The 18,820-nt window shown below is 36.2% G+C and overlaps 1 protein-coding gene across 2 annotated transcripts in view; it reads left to right on the plus strand.

The window, feature by feature from the left end:
* LOC128860445 (unconventional myosin IC) overlaps positions 1-18,820 on the plus strand; it is an 83,775-nt gene that overhangs the window by 46,608 nt on the left and 18,347 nt on the right. The window contains exon 2 of one of the 2 annotated variants that reach the window (XM_054097978.1): positions 4,142-4,167. Coding sequence is in view for 1 of the 2 variants with exons in the window: in XM_054097977.1 (XP_053953952.1) it covers positions 13,837-13,844 (8 nt within the window). In the remaining variant the exon portion in view is untranslated. Of the gene's footprint in view, positions 1-4,141; positions 4,168-13,108; positions 13,845-18,820 lie in introns of those variants that run through there. The other variant, XM_054097977.1, reaches the window with a different exon arrangement.

An 18,820-nucleotide genomic window follows, 5' to 3' on the forward strand; every position in this document is an offset into this window, starting at 1 on the left:
TAAGTGTGATCCTTCAACGACAAAATTCGTAGTAACTTGGACAATGCACTCCTGTCTCTATAATTCACATCGAAAATCTTAGTAAATCATAGCACGAAAATTTTCACGAGTTGAATGAAAGGAGGAACGAGATGAATTTTTCAACTCACTGAAAAAGTACATATAAAGCTCGTAGTGAAAATGTTAAATGCAAGTTCATCGCATAAAAAAAGCATTCGCTGCACTCTGCTTATGATCGGCTGTAGAAAAAGTTAGTGAGCCATTTCTTACATTTTAATTAGACTATAGGGTGATTTAAATGCGCTTCAAACCTAAGGTGGTACTACTGGTGAAAAATCGAAGCAAACACGTGCAAAAAATGTGTGTTGCGTATGAACCCAAAATAGTAACGAATCCAACAGTGAAGTGGTGATGCCAAAGATTGCATTCTGGTAGGTCAATCGTCAAAAATGTCGATAAAGTCATAGAAATTGTCGAGTCGGGTCGGCAAGGGAGCACTTATTCCATTACTCAGAGCGTGAAGAATGAAAAAACTGAATTAATTAAAAAATTCACTTAAGAGTAATTATTATTGTCTTAATCTTATTGTTTAAATAAGGCGAAGAAACGTTGAGTACTTTTCACTTCACCCAATATTTGCCCACACACCACAAATTTGAGGATAAGCTTGTTATACGAGTGTTGCGCTAGTCTCTTTTATTAATTAAAGTAACAAATGACTGTTTGTAGTTAGAATTCCCACATCAGAGTGTCCTACAAATGGGTAGTGGCATTTAATGAGACACTTTTTCATAGTTCGCATGCGCTCGAAAGCTTAACATTGTCTCCCGCGGGCCGGCTGTTCCCATTTTTTTTTTTTTGTAAACTTCTTTAAGCAAAAAGGAATATTATTTTAAATATTTACATACATATGTGTATATTTTTTATTATTTGCAGTAGTATCTATTAGTGTCTAGTGGCGGCTGTCTGCATCCTGGCAGTCTGGCAGTAGTCGCCTTTCCATTCTGAAATTTACGACTCTGGAACAAAAAGAAAAATTTAATCATTATTTATTTCGCTTAAGGATGATCATTATCTCCGGGCTCCAGTTTAATTATCATTTTTAATATTTATTTTAATTCTTTTGTATAATCACCACACTGGAGAAACGTTTAACTTTTTAATTTAGTTTCGAAAATTCAATTCCTGTTCAATCATAGTCAAAAATCATGCGATAATTATTATTTTGAATAAATTGTTTTTTAGAAAAAATATATATTTTTATTCATAATGAAAAAACTAAGGAAAATTTCGTAGTTGTAACATTGTAAAAAATATTTGTAAGCCTCTTCGGAGTAGATTCTTTTTTCATACAACTAATACAGGGAACGTTGCTAACCGAAACGACAGACTATTTCTAACTTAAAAGTTAAGGCGACAGATACCTGTAAACGGCCATATTTTCCCTGATTTTCATTAAAATTATTTAAAATGAAGAATTCAATATTTTTTTTTTTCAAAATTGGCATACAGTTTATTTATACATTAAAATAATATAAAAGTTTTTTTTTTTATTTTAATCACTTATGTATATTATGTATGTACACTCAATTCTTCCAGGAAGGCCGCAGCGGGGCATCTCAATCGGCGGGCATTGTAGCACGGCGTCAGGGACCTGAATACAAAAAACCAAAATTTTTTTGTTTATTAATATATGAAATAAAAAAAAATGGAAAAAAATCGCGGGATAAAATGCTTAAAAAAATTAATTTCGGGGCAAATTTTCCTAGTATTTTTGCTTCGAAAAAATTATTTTTTCGAAAAATTTTCGAATTGTAAATTCACATAGAAAGTAATATCATAAAAAAGATGTGTGCAAAATTTCAGAGAGATCGGTCAATAACTTTTCGAGTTATCGTGTACGCCAATTCCAAAAATATAGTTTTGAGAAAAACGCCTCTAAAGTTTGAATACATGAAAATTCCTCTCCCAGCGCTCGAACGCAAAGAATAGAGTCGTCACGGTTGGCGACCTATAATATAAGAAATACTTAAATTGACGTTCTAAAAATTTGGTGACATGTTCTTAAAGGATTATATTAACATTTTATGAAAAAAAATCGAAATTTTACAGGTATCTGTCTCCTTAACGCATTTCATTTCCTAAATTATAGGGTTTTTCTTTTCTATTAAAGATATGTACGAGTATATATATTTTTTTCTACTAGCGGTCGTCCCCCGGCAGGCAATGTCAAACCTGGCATAGACCTTTGTAATGAGGAAGATGGAACGCCACTCTGAAGTAATGCGAAAGGGGTTCCATAGTGGGTAACGGTTCCAAGCGAAGGGAAGTTTTTTAATGTCCGGACATACCAGCTTTGACGGCAGCTTTGAGTATGCATTAGGCATTTTAAGCAAAAAACAAAAAAAATTAAAAACTTCCTCATAAAAAAAAAACCTTTGGCGGTCGGAGCCGGCTTAAAACTCCATCGTGGAACAACATCAAGACGCACACCACATTTTTTTATTTTTTTTTATTAAAGATAAATTTGCTCGGGGGATTTCACGAACTTACAAGTTTGTGTACTTGCCCAACGCTCGTTGAGTTGGCGCGAAGCCCATCTTTCCAGGAGCAGGACGCAGGAAGTCAAGGGGATCCCAATTCTCTCCCTTCGCGGCGAAATCACCTCACATGTTCCTTGTCTGGCCAACTCATCGGACTCACAGTTTCCCGCAATGTCGCTGTGACCAGGAACCCAGATCAGGTTTAAGTCAAAGAATTCGTACACAGTCGAAAGTGAGGCCAGGCATTCCCTGACCAGTTTCAAATGCACTGTCATTGACCCGAGGGGTCTAATTGCCGCTTGGCTGTCGGTGCAAATATTTACTTTCTTGGCTGTTAGTACGCATGTGAGCAGCCAATCAGCTGTCTCCTGAATCTGCCTGGAACACACTACAGTGGTCCGCTAACCTGAATTTAAGTCTGATGGGGAGCTAATCGCAAAAAACTCTTGGGGGAGGAGTTTTTTCTTCCAACTTCGATCCATCCGTGAACAAGTTGCCCAGGCCCTGTCCCCAAGTGTAGCTCCCCGCCCACTCTTCCCTTGATGGAATATGAGTGGAGAAAGTTCCGGTTGTTCTAAGCAAGGGTGTACATTGATCCATTGACAGAGGGATGAACTCGAAGTTTCTAACGATGCTTGAGAGGCCTATAGCCCGAATCCCTCACTGTGAGTGCTGTACATGCAGCGGCAATTCTGCCTGCGATGTCTACGGGTACCACATTTAACATTGCGCTGAGCGCCAGAGTAGGAGTCGTTCGAGGCGCCCCACTGATTCCAATGAGCGCTAACCTGCCGGTAGACTAAGGCAGCGTACAATAAAAGTCATACGTGCATAGAGAGTATTGAAAAGCTGCGGTGACAATCCTGTTTCTAGGTGGAGCGTATAGTTTGGCGTGTTTGGAGGTAGAAAAATTAACTTTTTTAGAAAGAATCGCACAAGTTTCTCTACTGGGTCATATCTATCAACACCCCATATCTGAGCACCGTGAAACTTTATCGACCTGGACGCAGCGTAGAAAGTTTTCAATTCTTTGGAAATATTTATCCTCGAATTGTAGTAGTGAATTGAAATGTATTTATCGTCCTGATAAAGAGAGCTGAGCTGTACTTTTGGAGGTGCGTTCAGAAAACAGCACACATTTTTTTTTTATAAACTTGAAAAAACTCTAATTTTTGCAACAGAATGCAGAAACTTGCGTACCTTCATATGTTCAAAGTCACTTTCTTCTGCGGGAATTGCAATTCAATGATGCTTTCCTTTATATGTGAATTCGGTAGACAGACTTACATATTGAATTGCTTTAAAATTTAATTAAAATTCTTTAAACAATCACTTTTACATACATATGTATATGTTATACATCCTTCGTTAATAAATCTATCTACTCATATTCATATTTATACTAAAAATGGTAAACGAAATTGAGCTGATTACACGAACTCTCGCTCTCTATGAAAACAGACTATGGTATAAAAATCCATTTGCGCCATTTTTGCTGTCAAAAATAAAACCTTTTCAATGTTAAGTTGCATATAACATTTCAACAAATAAAATTAAATATAAAATTTCAACAATTTCTGTTTTTCTGCTCTTTGTAGGCCTTTGCGGAAGTATACATTTGAAGGTAAGCGCTAATTGATTGATAATGATTTTTATAAATACATACATACATGCGAATATAACCGTACATACAAACTCACTTAACGTTTCTCTATCAAGCCTTTAAATACTATTTCAGAGTTAACAGTCATTAACCATTACAAAAAAATCCATTCATATATAAAATTTAATCAAACGAAGTATTTGTGCAAACCCTAAGTTACCTTTTTTGCTTTACATTAACATTAGTTCTGTATGTTTGCGAAAATATTTAACATACGCATATACGAGTATCTGAAAGTATCTGGAGGCAGAGGAAGAGGAAGGTTTACTCTGCGTTGAAAAGATCAGGTGGAGAAGGACTTGGCTTCACTTGCTGTGTGCAACAGGCGCCTACTAGCACGAGAAAGAAACGAAGCGCTTTGCTAAACTCGGCCAAAATCGCGTAAGCGGTTATCGCACCAATTAAGAAGAAGATATACGAGTATACCGTCAGCGTTAAACAACCGTCAGCGTGTACATATTGATAAGTGTTGACTATTTATTTGTGATTTCAATTATTTTTTTATAAAAATATAGCTCATTCTACAACAACTACTACATAAAGCAAAGTTTCGAATTCTGTATAAAATTTTAAAAAATTTGGCGAAATTTCATCCAAATTTCAAATTTTTTTAGACAAAGTTTGGGTGTGCACTTTTATAGATTATGGAATTTTGGTATAATAAAGTGCAAGTTTGAAGTGATAAAAAATCACGCTGATTTTTGAAAATTGTTTTGTGCTGACGGTGTTGGGTGTTTTGTTCCGTATAAAAAAATGTCGAGTGGGCGTTAAATGTAGAAAATGCATCCGAAAAAAATTCGCAAAACTTATCAATAAGTGGTGTGCACTTTATTTTGACGCTGGCTGTCCATATCTCAGCATAGGTATATTATATTAGCGCCTCAAGTCTAGGGATGAAAAATATTTTATATATTCATAAGTATAAATAAAATGCAGTATTTTTGCTTTGAAATAGTTCGAATGAAATTTGAGAGTACTCAAAATGCTTTTTTCCAACGAAAATGTTTAATTGAATTTTTATCCATTAGTAGTTGTATCATTTAATCTGGTATCTGTCAACACGCCAATTGAATAGACGCAATAATTGATCATTTTGCATTGAGGTGTTTTCAGATTATTTTATATGTATGTAGTCATTTGTGTTACACATATGTATATATAAGTATATTTAAGTATGTGCCAAAAAATAGAAGCTTAAGAGCCTAAATTAAAAGTAAAGGTATGAAATATACATTTACATATCACTCTTGTCTTCAAATGATTTTTCACACTAAATTGGCAGAAAAAACAATCGTTATTAAGTAAGGTTTCTCAAATACTACTTTGTTTTGTTTATTGTGTACATATATGCAAGTTTTACTATTACCAGAGAATTTATGACCATGAAATAAATATCAATAACTATTTCCATGCTTGCAGCTGTATATGTACTCTGTAATTCTTAATCTAACATTCTTATGTTAATTAACATTTCGCTGTTACGCTCACTTTACGCATAGCCTAGTTGTAGGCAATGATTTTTTGTGTACCAACGATGGCGATGGATGATTAAGTGAGCATTGATATTCTTTAGTAGCGAGGTTTAGAAATGTTTCACTTGTATAAGTGCACGTACATATGTACATACATACCTTCTGCTCAAATATGAACGAGACGTTATCAATAACACGGTCCGCGGATGACATATGGCAAAAATAAATTTTTTGTTTTTTGGTAGGACTGTTATAAGCTTGCATGGCAAATTTCAGCGTGATATGTCACATAGTTTGTTTTCTGTGCTACTGTAAACAAGTCAAGTTCGAGTGTGTTCTTCGAATTTAACGATGGAAATTCAAAGAATTTGTTTGAATTTTTGTTATTCCAACAAAATTTCGGCTTCAGATGCCTTAAAAATGTTGCAGACAACCTATAGGGACTCTGCTCTATCGCGTGCACGTGTTTTCCAGTGGTACAAATCGTTCAAAGAGGGCCGTACATCGGTTGAAAACTTGCCTCATGGACGTCGTCCAGCAACATCAGTAAACGACGAAAACATCGGAAAAGTAAAGGAAATTGTGCTTGAAAATCGCACAAATCGCAAAATCGGTTAACGCTGAATATTATTTAGACGTTTTAAAGCGTTTACGCGAGAACATTCGTCTTAAAAGGAAGGAATTGTGGGACAACAAGTCATGGTTCTTGCATCACGATAATGCACCAGCTCACACATCACGTCTTGTTCGCGATTATTTGAACAAAAATAATGTTAATATCGTTCCGCAAGCATCGTATTCGCCTGATATGGCTCCATGTGACTTTTTCCGGTTTCCCAAGCTCAAGTTGCCGCTCCGTGGAAAACATTTTGAGACAATTGAAGTCATAAAAGAGAATTCGAAGAACATACTCGAGCTTGACTTGTTTACGGTAGCACAGAAAACAAACTATGTGACATATAACGCTGAAATTTGCCATGTAAGCTTATAACAGTCCTACCAAAAAACAAAAAATTTATTTTTGCCATATGTCATCCGCGGACCGTTTTATTGATAACGTCTCGTTCATATTTGAGCAGAAGGTACATCATAAGTCTACGCTCCTTTGTGGGATAACATGAAATAAGTTTTTAAGTTTTGAACTCTATTTGGTAATTAAATCTATTGAGAGTTTTTACGCGTGTCCTATTTTCAAATTTGTAATATAATAAAATGTAATGAAATTTTTTGACATTTGAAAACGGCGAGCCTAGAAGCACCGAGAGAATGGTGACTCCTAAAACACTCAGGCTAAAAAGCCCATTGTATTCGAAACTCTGGGAAGTAAAAAGGTTGATAATCAAGGAGAAAAGGAGTGAAGTAAAAGAGAGTAAGGGATAGAATGGAGACAGAGACAGAGATAGCTAATCCTGTGAGAATTTCCCAGATTCTTTGGCAAATCTAAAAATATCCTGCAGATTGAGAGAAGAATTTTTACTCATTGTCATGACATCGAAACCCAAAATTCGTAGCCTTGCTCTAGCAAAGACAGGACACTCACAGAGCAAATGATCAGTGCTATCCGCCATCTGTAAACAACGGGTTATCAATGATTCTATTGGTGATCATATGCTGACTCCATGAGTTGTGTCTTGTAATAATACCGACCCTCAATCGAAAGCCTTTTCTACCAAGTTTTAGAAGAAAGTCCAACAGTTTTCTGTTCGGGCTTGTCACAAAATACTTTACAGTTCTGCACCATCGCTCTTTATGTAAATTACATACATAATCGCTGATACAAATCATGATTCCTGTAGAACTGATTCCGATTATTGGCTCTGGTTCCTGTGAGGTAACCGCTGATACGCAGTTAGCCAATTTCATTTCTTTGAACACCCCGGTGTCCTGGAACCCACATAAGTACAAGCTTATTCCGTCTTGCTAACAGAATTAGGCTTCTTCTTACATTCTTGAACAATCTTTGAAGCTTGCTTTGCGTTCTCCAGGGCCTTCAGTGCAGCCTGACTCTCACCAAGGACTCCAATCTGTTTCCCGCTCCATCTCCTCTAATTATCTATTCTGCTACTTTCAGTTGCCGCCCTCCCATAACAATAAAATGCAATACTGAATATTATTTTGTGACAGATTGGAGTTTAAAAAAAAAGTTTTTGAAATAAATTTGAGTAAAAAACCTAGTTCGCACTTTTTGTTTTTTGGAAAATAAAAAATGTTCAACTACTTTTTTGCAATTGTTTCTACATGAAGTCATTCGTGTAAGTAATGACGATCATTTTGAACCCAGAATCATTAAAATCGGTTCATTTTCGACTAAGTTATGGGCATTTAAAAAAAATCTAATATAGATGCTTTACACGAATGTCTTCATGTAGAAACAATTGCAAAAAAGTAGTGAAAATTTTTTATTTTCCAAAAAACAAAAAGTGCGAAACAGGTTTTTTACTCAAAAATGCATTACTCAAAAACAACTCATTTTAGCTACTGGGTATTCAGCTCAATTGAAGTTTGAGGTGTCGTCTTGATTTGGAAAAAGTTATAAAAAAAAAATACACTTTTTGAAATATTGAATTTCGAAAAAATTTCAATTTTTTTTCTTTTTTGCTAAATAAAAAATTTTCAACTACTTTTTTGCAATTGTTTCTACATGAAGTCGCTCGTGTAAGTAATGATGATCATTTTGAACCCAGAATCATTAAAATCGGTTAATTTTTGACTAAATTATGGGCATTTAAAAAAAAATGTTTCTTATATAATTAAAAAAAATCGATTTTGAGCCGAAAAACAAAATTGCCGATAACTCTTGAAAAAAAAAATTTTCGGGCGAACAAAAAAACGTGTCTCATTATTTTGACCAGAGAACAACATATTTAAGTTACATCAAAATCGAAGAACATGACCCAAATAGCCCGGTTGAATTGAAATGGAAAGCATCTGTTAGTTATGAATTTTCTTTATGCAGCGCCATATCAAATTTCCTCCACACATTTTTTTTCCTTTGTTACCAAAAATGCAAAAGTGCTTTCATCCGAAAAATTAACCCGTTTTCAAAATTCTGGAGGATTGTGTATAAGCTCATTTTCAAAAGCTATTCGTTTTTGCCTATTTAAGGGGGGGGTAAGGGATAAACGCTAAAAAAAAACACTTTCTTCATGAATTTATTGTAGCGAAACGGTTCAAGTCAGTTTATTAAAAGTTGTTGCATATTATAAAGTAACATTTCAAGAATATTTTATAAAATTTTCATGTAAAAATATTGCAAAATGAGCGAATGAGAGCACATTTACGTAGACGTCTTTTCAAAAATACATTTTGCAGTAGTCAGCATATCTCAGCGTAGAATCATCTGAAATCAAAAAAATTGAATAATTTAGTTAAAGTATGAGTTAAACTTCCCCCCAACGTTTATTTTGACGATTTATTTTCATTTTCAGCCATTTGGTAGTCGTTTGAAGTAAAAAGTGATTTTTGGACGAAAAAATGCCGCCATTTTGTAGGTGTAAAACCACCTTAATATAAAAAAAAATGGCGAAAAGAAAACGTTGGGGGGAGGTTTTTTATATGTAAAATATGTGTGCAAAATTTCAAAAGGATCGGTTGAGTAGTTATCAAATGCCAATGACTACGCACTTAAAAAAAAAAGGTTCGAGAAAACCGCGTTTAAAGTTTGTAACGGACTACGCGCGCAACTGCTGCGTCGCGGCAGATGTTTGAGTCGGCTCGGCTTTATGCTCTATAACTTAAAAAGTTTTGCTCGGATTGACTTAAAATTTTAACACGGTATTTTTGAAATGTTTTACTACAATAACATGCAAAAAAAAAAAATCGATTTTTATCCCTTACCCCCCCCTTAATAGGGAAAGATATGACTTCTTCCTAGGAACTCTTCCATGATTGCCGGATTTTTTTTATGACTCTTCTGTAAGTTGAAGTACTAATATATTTTTGAAACTTATTCCTTATTTCATCTTTCACTTTTGAAGCAGTTATCTTTACATTTTTCTTCACAAGCCCTCTAATACTGCGCTTTTCCCCTTCCTTTAATTCACAAGGGCGCCCTGCTCTTAGCTTTGAAGTTATAATTGAGGTATTTTCTTAGTTTTGAATTATTGTCCTAACTAATGGTCATACCCTGCCTGGTGTTCTTCGTATTTATCGACTAGAATTTTAGCCTTCTTTCCACAATTTTATTACGATTTTCCCCGCTCCAATGACAATTTCTTTTAATTTTGTTTCGATCATCATAATTCTATTGAAAATCGTTAAACTAAAAGCTTATTAAATAAAAATAATAGTTTTCCTTAGCAAAAAGTGGTCCTAAGAACATAAAAAGCGAATCCGGTATTTTATTTTGTGCTTCTAACACCTAAGAAAATGTGGGTAAGTCAATAATAATCTCAAAAGGAAGCGAGGCTCTATACTCATTTTTTCGCCTACGATGCAAAGAGTGACTCTTTTTCCATCGACATTAGAAGCAGATATCGGTCACTTTGATTCTAATATTTGGGTATATCTATAAGTAGTTATATCTCGTCGAAAACCGCATATAATCGCTGTTCTTGTAAGCTCAAGAAAGCTAATAAAATTAATGCGCAAATTTGGCCAAATGTTTTGACAGCTGGCATTTAGAGTAAATTCGTACAAATGAGGAGCTCAGACGTTTTTGATTAATGTCTTTAAATAACAAAGTGCGTATTATTATACTACTATCTAAAATTTTCTTGTATGTACTGCGGCATGTATGACATAGCAAAATTGTTCACATCTCACATAAACTCCGACTACATCATTGGGCGTGTCCTACTTTTACTTGATTGAGAAATTGCAATTACTCGTAATCTTTAAACGAATTCTATAAAGTCTGTAGCGATTCGATTAAGCGCGTTAAGTCAATATTTTAATAATAGAAAATGTATATATGTATGTGCATATGAAAATGTAAATATGTCATTGCATACAAATGTATGAGTAATTTTGTGCACTTTTGAAAGAATTTTTTTTTTTTTTTTAAGTAGCCCAAGGTTAGCAATGCGGATTGGTCAACTAAGTGGTTTACTAACGGGCCAAACTGTCAAAGATATTTTTAAATTATTAAACAGGAAGGTATTTAGCACATTGGTAAATTATTTGAGCGAAAAAAGTGAACAATTTTGCTCTAATTTGTGATTCAGGCTTAAGAAGGCTATCAGAAAATCCAAAAAAGGTCTTAGGTTTTTTGCAACAAAGATCAAAATTTACGGAAACAAATGCCCTAGAGAATTCCAGAAGGCAAAGGAGAGCTAGGTCACCATCGTCAAACTGGATCGTTGTGTCATGAAGTATTTTTAACATAGCCGTATAGGAGACATGCTAGGGCTAAACCCTGACTGCAGTGGGAACAATAAATTATTTTCCTTCACAAATGATGAAATTCGCCTTGCCATCAGTGGCTCGTACACCTTTGAAGATACTAGTAAAATGCTTATGGACCTACAATCACTAATGTTAGTACAGAAATGTTGGCAGCCTTTTTTATACTGATCCCAAAAAATTTGCTTTGTCGGTGATCTATTGCTTCACGCCAAAACAGGTAATTCAGTAACTAATAGGAAAAAGATACCTATCGAGGACAAAAATAAGTATCAAATTAACAATCGGTGCACTCACGTATCGGCACCCACGTCACTGTTGACAATTATGATTTTGAAGTTGTGAGAGACTTCGTTTATTCAGAAACTAGCATTAACACCGATAACAATGCAAGCCTTGAAATCTCACAGAATCGCTCCTCCCAACAAGTGCATCTTTGGACTAAGTAGGCAATTGAGTAGTAAAGTCTTCCCTCGACAAACAAAACTGACGCTCCACAAGGTTCTCATTATGGCCGTCCTATCATAGAGCGCAGAATCTTAGACGCTAACAATATCCGATGAGGCGTCCCTTAGAATATTTGAGAGAAAGATTTTGCGGAAGACTTTTGAACCTTAGCACATTGACGACAGCGAATATCGCAGGCAATGGAACAATGAGCTGTATGAGCATTACAACAACATAAACAAAGTAAAGGGAAGAGAGATCCAGTGGCTTCGTTGGATGAGTCATGATTCAAACGCTTCGAATGGATACAAACGCTTCGGCTCTGAAAGTAGAAGGAGAAGGACTTAGCTTTTCTTGGTGTTCCTAACTGGCGTCGGTTAGCACGAGTACGAAACGACTGGTGCGGTATGTTAAATTCGACAAAAATCGCTCAAGCAGTTACCGCGCCAATCAAGAAGAAAAACAAGTTCTGGATCAAGTCGGTCTATAACGCGCAAGCCAACAGTTGATGGGCCACAGAATCCACTTGTAAGGTTACTAGACAGGACTAGAAGGAAGCCTAGACTCCTCATCCTTCTAGACCTGCCTTCCACTACTACAGTAGTTGGTATTATCACCGGACCCAATGTGTGGCCACAAGGCGGGCTATGTTAAACTCCCCCAATGTCGCTGAAGCTGTTATAACGCCAATCAAGAAGAAGAATATATACCGTTTAATGGGATATATTTTAAGTAATTAAAAAAATTCCAACAGTGCTCGCCTCTTGGCTAGCAGTGATGGATATGCGAATACATTTCTGCTAAGGGTTTTTCCATGCTTAGGGCGAGCTTAGAAACTCGGCCTAGGTAAATAAGTATGTAGGTATGTAGAAGTGACAGACGGTGTCTAACTCAGCTCACTTCGACTGTTCTCGATCCATTGTGATACCACAGTAGCAGTTTACTCGGCCTAACATCGCATACAAAGTTGTATGCACCAATGAACTACAGAAATGGGAGAGTTAAAAATTGTGTCATTCTTTAAACATTTGCTGGTACAACTTGGTTGTATGAGAATTAGCATTATGCTGTGCATAATTTTGTGTTTATTTGATAGCAACGGCCTTCAAATAATTAAAAGATAACTTAATGTTTATTTTTAGTTGCTAAGCAAATGGTACCAACATCAAATGGTTCACAACGAAAATATGTGCATATGTACATATGTACATACATACGTACAAATTTGAAAATTTTTCTCATTACAATTTGTTTCTACAACCATTGCATGGTTGTTGTATTAAAGTATATTTAGCGAATATTTATGCATATAAATCAATTAGCGTACTTGCCCGCCTCAATCATACATTGATGTATGGGCATATGTACATATGTACAATTTTGCCGGATCAGCGGTGCGGTGACGTGAGTTGTTGGACCAAAACTGAACTTGAATTCACAACAAAAACATCGAAGTAAACAACGTATTTAGCACACTGATAACAAAAATTGTGCGCGCATTGGATGACTGCTGGGCTGCCAGCTCCAAACCACACTCCAAATGCTCGTATGCCACACACACTTATAATTTCCGTTCCCCAGGCGTGTGATCGCTTGTGGCACGGTGTGCAGTTACCATCCAGCCACCAGAGACAGAGCGTCGCTAAATAGTACGAATATTGGCAAAAATATTGTACATAAATAAACACAAACTAGTTTGATATTTTTTTGCCGCGTTGCCTTACAACAAGATTACTCATAGACAAACATTGTTAACAAAAACAAAAAAAGAAAAACCCGTGCCTTATCAATGACATCTCAATAGACGAGTGAATTTGTTTGACTTTCCCGTGCACTGGCATCGAATCAATTAAATGTTTTCCATACCTACCCGCATACGCAGTACCAAATTTAACGAGTAACCTGTATTATGGGCGCTTTATGCAGAATTTCTATCAGCTCATACCTACTTCAATATTTTATCTAATCACAGTTATTGTGCTAATAAAAAACGCAAAGACAAAAACTGAGCAAAAATTAGAAATAAGTAATAAAGTTGGAAAATAATAAAGAGACGAAGAATAATCAGCCGGTTCAGAGATAAAATATGCTATGTTGTAAGAGTAAAAAACGTTAACTGAATGATTCTGCTACTCGAGGCACCTTAATCGCAAACACTTCGATTCAGTTCGATCCGTGCGGTGAAAGAGTGGATGCGAGCGTCTGGATAACGCGTAACACAGTGTGCACACAAAGAAGTATTACCAAAATAATTGAGAGTGTTTTAAAAGTGTATGAATAGCTCGCACTAAGAGCAGTTGTGGCTTGAAAAAAAGGATTTCATATTTTGACGCTAATACGCGAACGGTGCAAATAAACAGAGAAAAAAATGGCAAGGTATACAAAATGAAAAAGAAGAGTTAAAAATGTTAACTTTTAAATACATGGGTGATTGCGATAACAGAGATTTCAACGTTGAATACTACACACAGGAATTCAGCCTTTCTTTTATTTTTTTATTCCTGTAATTATGTTATGCCATTTTTTACAAGAAAAACACCCCAATATCCCCTCAATTGTGGGTTTTTGCGGCATTTTGCCATAGTAAAAGGCTGATAAGACACATGTAGATATTTTGTGGCTAATTTTTTCGCAAAAAATTGAGTAATAAAAAACAGATAATAGATCTGATCGCTGAATTCTTGATTGGAGTTTCATTAAAGAGAATGAAATGCTAGGGGAGTAGCAAACACATGCAAATCACAACACCGCCATGGTCAATTGTACCAAACTCCTCAGTGTGGTCGTAGCTGTAGACATTGGTAAAACCAAAAAAGTAACAGACTTGCGGGTGTTAGCGTCCTTAGTAAGTCTGGATAAATCGTACCCAGCGGGCTGTAGGGTGTGAATAAAGAATTCTGCAGTACTATTCCTATATCTCCGCCAGCAACTGTACAGTTAATTTGCACCATGTTAAAACTCCCCATGCCTGCACATCCGAAGCTTTGCAGAAATTAGTGAGCCAAAGTTTTTCTTAAAATTGGTGAAATGAGCACGATGATCAAAGTGCAATAACTTGCAATAAAAGAGAAAAAAACAAGCAATTGAATACAAAATTTGTATCTTCCGATCAAAAACAATACATAAATAAACTTATATATAAAAGGTGATCAATTTAGAGGTATCGAGTTTTAAAAAATAATTGAAATAAAACAACGAAAATTCAAATTGATTGGGCAATCTTTATTATTTTTGTGTTCTATTCATGACATTTATTCTTTAAAGATAATCCCTTTAAAATGTTGGCCGTAACTACGCCGCAATTCGGCCATCCGTAAACTCCCATTTTGAACGACTCGCTGAAGGACTTCGGTCGGTATCTCGTGAATAACTTTAGTAATGTTGGCTTCCAGTGCCTCAATCGAAGCTGATTTAGAGCATTTAACATTTAGACTTCACCTACCCTCACAAATAAAAGTTCAAAGGTTTGATATCACTCGTTCGTGGTGGTCAATCCACTGTTCCTAGACGAGAGATAAAATGCTCACCGAAACGACAATGCAGTTAATCCATTCTTTCACGGGCTGTATGGCTAGTAGCGCCGTCTTGCTGGAACCAAATGTTATGGAGCTTCAATTTTCGACATCAAAAAGTCGTTCATCATAGCGCGATAGCGGTCGCCATTCACTGTTACATTGGCGCCAGCCTCGTATTTGAAGAAATATGGGCCAATGATTCCTCCAACCCACAGGCCGCACCAAACAGTTGTTATGGCAATGAATGTAATGGGTGTTCTTGAAAGCTTCAGGTTACTCTTCAGTCCAAATTGATGTAGCCATGAAGCCAAAAACGGTCCTCATGGGCACCATAAGTTGGCCTGAGCGCGCGATGAACACTTTTCACAGAGCCTCGATTTTTGTAATACAATTTGAAATATCAATGAATGAAAATAATGTTTTTAGTCTGATAGTAGTCATGCGTGATTTGTCAAAATAGCCCTATTGGAAAAAATACCTCCAATCTGATCACCCTCTAGTTCAGTTCTCATAAGTGCAGTCAAGGTTCTGAATATGTTCCCTGGACGCAAAGTGTCAGAATTTTCTGATTTCACTAGCAATGTGACTTCGGAGTAATAGATTATTAGCCTTGCAACCCTATCCTCGTGATGGAGCTCCCGCCTTAGGTATAGCATTTACAGGACACAACCGCTCTTTACGAGCCGCTACTCACATGAAGACAGACACTGCTATGTGGAATTAGGGCAGAATGCTTATTTGAAGGCGGCACTTGTTCGCCTTGTCAGTAGAAGTTATCGGACGTTGTGGATTTTTTAAAGGGCTTGCCATACCCCAAGGAAAAACTAGCCACACCCATTAGTCCTACCCGCTGCTTGTTTGGGACTACTTATTTGTAAATAAATATTTATTTACAGCTTCCCTTCATATCTGAAGGCCGTATCTCTATTCACAACCTGGGACCCGTCCGGTAGCCTGCAGCTCGGCTTCCATGCAACTACGGAACTCCACAATTCCGCGATACCGGATTACAGAAATATTTATTTTAAAGTAATTTACTAATGATATATTTACTACTTACGCAAGGTGGCGCAAAATCAATCATCCATTTTTATTTTTTAATAATTTTCTCACTAAATAAAAAACAAATGACTTGGAGTGATGAACATCTTTGTTTTGACGTTTATGCTGCAGCTGTCCACTTCACAAGTGTTAAATATGATTGGCATACGACGCCATTTGCAAAAGTTATAAATGTTCCGATAGGGTGATTAATTTTGTGCCTTTTTTGCGAATTTAGCCGAGCTCTTCCTCCTATTTGTGGTATGCGTCTTGAACTCTTTCCACAAATGGAGGCACCTACAGTTTTATGCCGTCTCCGAACGGCAGATTGTTGGTTTTTTGTGAGATGATTTTTCATAGTAGAAATACAATTGAAGGGTCGGCGTTTGGCATTTCAGGCCCGTGGTTTCGAACCCTGACTCTACCAAATAGTAATAATCAAAGGGGGATTACAAGGTCAAATAGGATACAAGGTTGCGACTTCTGAATTCGCTGTGTTGTCAGAGCTCTTGAATAAACAAACAAAAGGAAGAGGAATTACTTGTATGTGAAGAGGAAGAGTAGGCGAAAGCTATAGAAACTACCGAACACAAGAAATTATAAACACACACACATTTTTCGCCGATTCCGCAGAAAAACTGCATTGGAGGTATTTTTATAATTGGTGTTTTACCAATTTAACACTCGGCACATCGTTTTCACAAGTTTACTTAATTTAAAACCCACAAATTTTCAAATTAAAATATTAACAAGCCATTCACTGAAAATTGTCAAAATCGCGAAAAATAAAGTAACTGTTTTGTGAAGACGCCACCCTCCAATTGCAGTCTACTTTAAATACCCTCTGGCCTACTATATAGAGACATTTTAATAAGCGGCAAATAACCATTTTTTTGTTTCTTTACAAAAAATGTATTACAACCAAGACTAAATACTCTGCTCTATTACCTGTTGCATAAGCTGAGGTGCTATAATTTGTTCTGATGCTTCTGATGATATGAGCAATTAATTATACTCTTACAAATGTTCTAAAGGCGTGACTACTTCTCCATTGCGTATATGAATGTCTGTATATAAATCCAAATTTTATAATTTTGCCTTATACGGCAGCACTTCAAGTTACAAGTGCCCACCTTCCTTTCTTAGAATCCGCTTTTAAACCAATTGCCATCTGTTTGACAGCTTGAAATGCTCTTCATCAAGCAAATTGTGCCAACGGCAATTTATGGATAAATATATGCAAATATGTGTGTATGTATGTATGTGTGTACATCAGGTAGGCGGCAAAATGATAAAGTGCTTATAATACTTGTGTGCTCTAATATTCCAACTATCGAAAATTATATTATTTCTTCTACACCTTTCCTGATGGATGAAAATATTAAGCAATGCTCAGAGCAAAGTTTGTATCACATTTTTAATCTTAATGATTAATCTAAAGCCTATGGAGAAATAATAATTTCATATTTTTACTATTATTTATCTTGTGTGTGACCTCGAATTTCACCCGTCTACCGATATACTGTGTGTTCCACTCTGCGGATGGCCACCTTGCATTCACGCGTTCATTTGTTCTGGTCTGTTATTTTCGATTTATCAGCGATCTGAAAAATTTTGTTTTTAATAATTTTTCGTAATGAACAATCAGAGGGGAGTCATATAGATATTTACATCCATTTCCAATGGTGAAAGCATGCACGCGCTTTTATGCGGCAATCAAATTTCAGTTCTTCTCTCAGGAAAAATGCAACTCTGGAATTATTTGTTTGATTCTTGCATTTGGTATTCTTGTATTTTTTTACTGTAAATTCAAAGTCAATGGAACTTAACAACAAGCATATCACAATCATTGCAATCCTTCCTAAACCGTTGCCTATGAAAGATAATGCAGATATTATGGCCTGATATTATAGGCAACAATGTTCTTTGGGCGGCTACCGGGCAAACACCAGTTCACATAGAAATTATGCATCGCAAGTGGAAATGGATCGGACACACATTGCGCAAACCACGGGATGACATCGGAGGGACAGCGCTAGACTGGAATCCCTAAGGAAGCCGTAGATGCGGGAGACCAGCCAACACATGGAGGCGACAAGTAGCTGCAGAGGCGGGCAGAGCAGGCCGTTCCTGGAGTCAAATTAAGCGTCTAGCTCTAAGCAAACGAAATTATAACTTGGGGGAAAAAATATACATATATATATATACAGTGCACTCGCGATAACTCGAACTAATTAAAACAGGCGCTGTTCGATTTATCGAATTTGTTCGACTTATCAATTGAGTGTGCTATGTGAAAAAAACAGTCATCGATATCGATTTTTCGATCGATTGTTGAAAATGGAAGCCAGTAGAAAATTTCTGTAGTATAGTTTCGTTATACGAATTACATTTTGGTCCATTGGCTGGATCAATGGTGTCACATTCGGCGGCATAAACATAGTTAAAATTAAACCATCCTCGGACTTTAATTCGATTTCGTTGGGATGTGATGGGGCATTATCAATTAGAAGAAGAGCCTTCTCAGGTAGTCCCCCATCTTTCAAATATTTTCTTACCTAAATATTAAAGTCATTTAACTTGGTTAAAAAAATTGTTTTAATGAATCTGGATTTTACCTGCGGCACGAACGAATTATGAAACCAGTCTTTGAAAATCGCCGAAGTCATCCAGGCTGATTTGGAATTTTTGTACTCCACCGGACAGTTAAAATTTTTGAAAACACGAGGATTTCTTGCTTTGTCAATAACGAGAAGTTTAAGCTTATGGTTGCCGGTAGCGTTAGTGCAAGCCATA

The sequence above is a fragment of the Anastrepha ludens genome, chromosome 4 (assembly GCF_028408465.1).
Source record: "Anastrepha ludens isolate Willacy chromosome 4, idAnaLude1.1, whole genome shotgun sequence".
Taxonomy (NCBI): domain Eukaryota; kingdom Metazoa; phylum Arthropoda; class Insecta; order Diptera; family Tephritidae; genus Anastrepha; species Anastrepha ludens.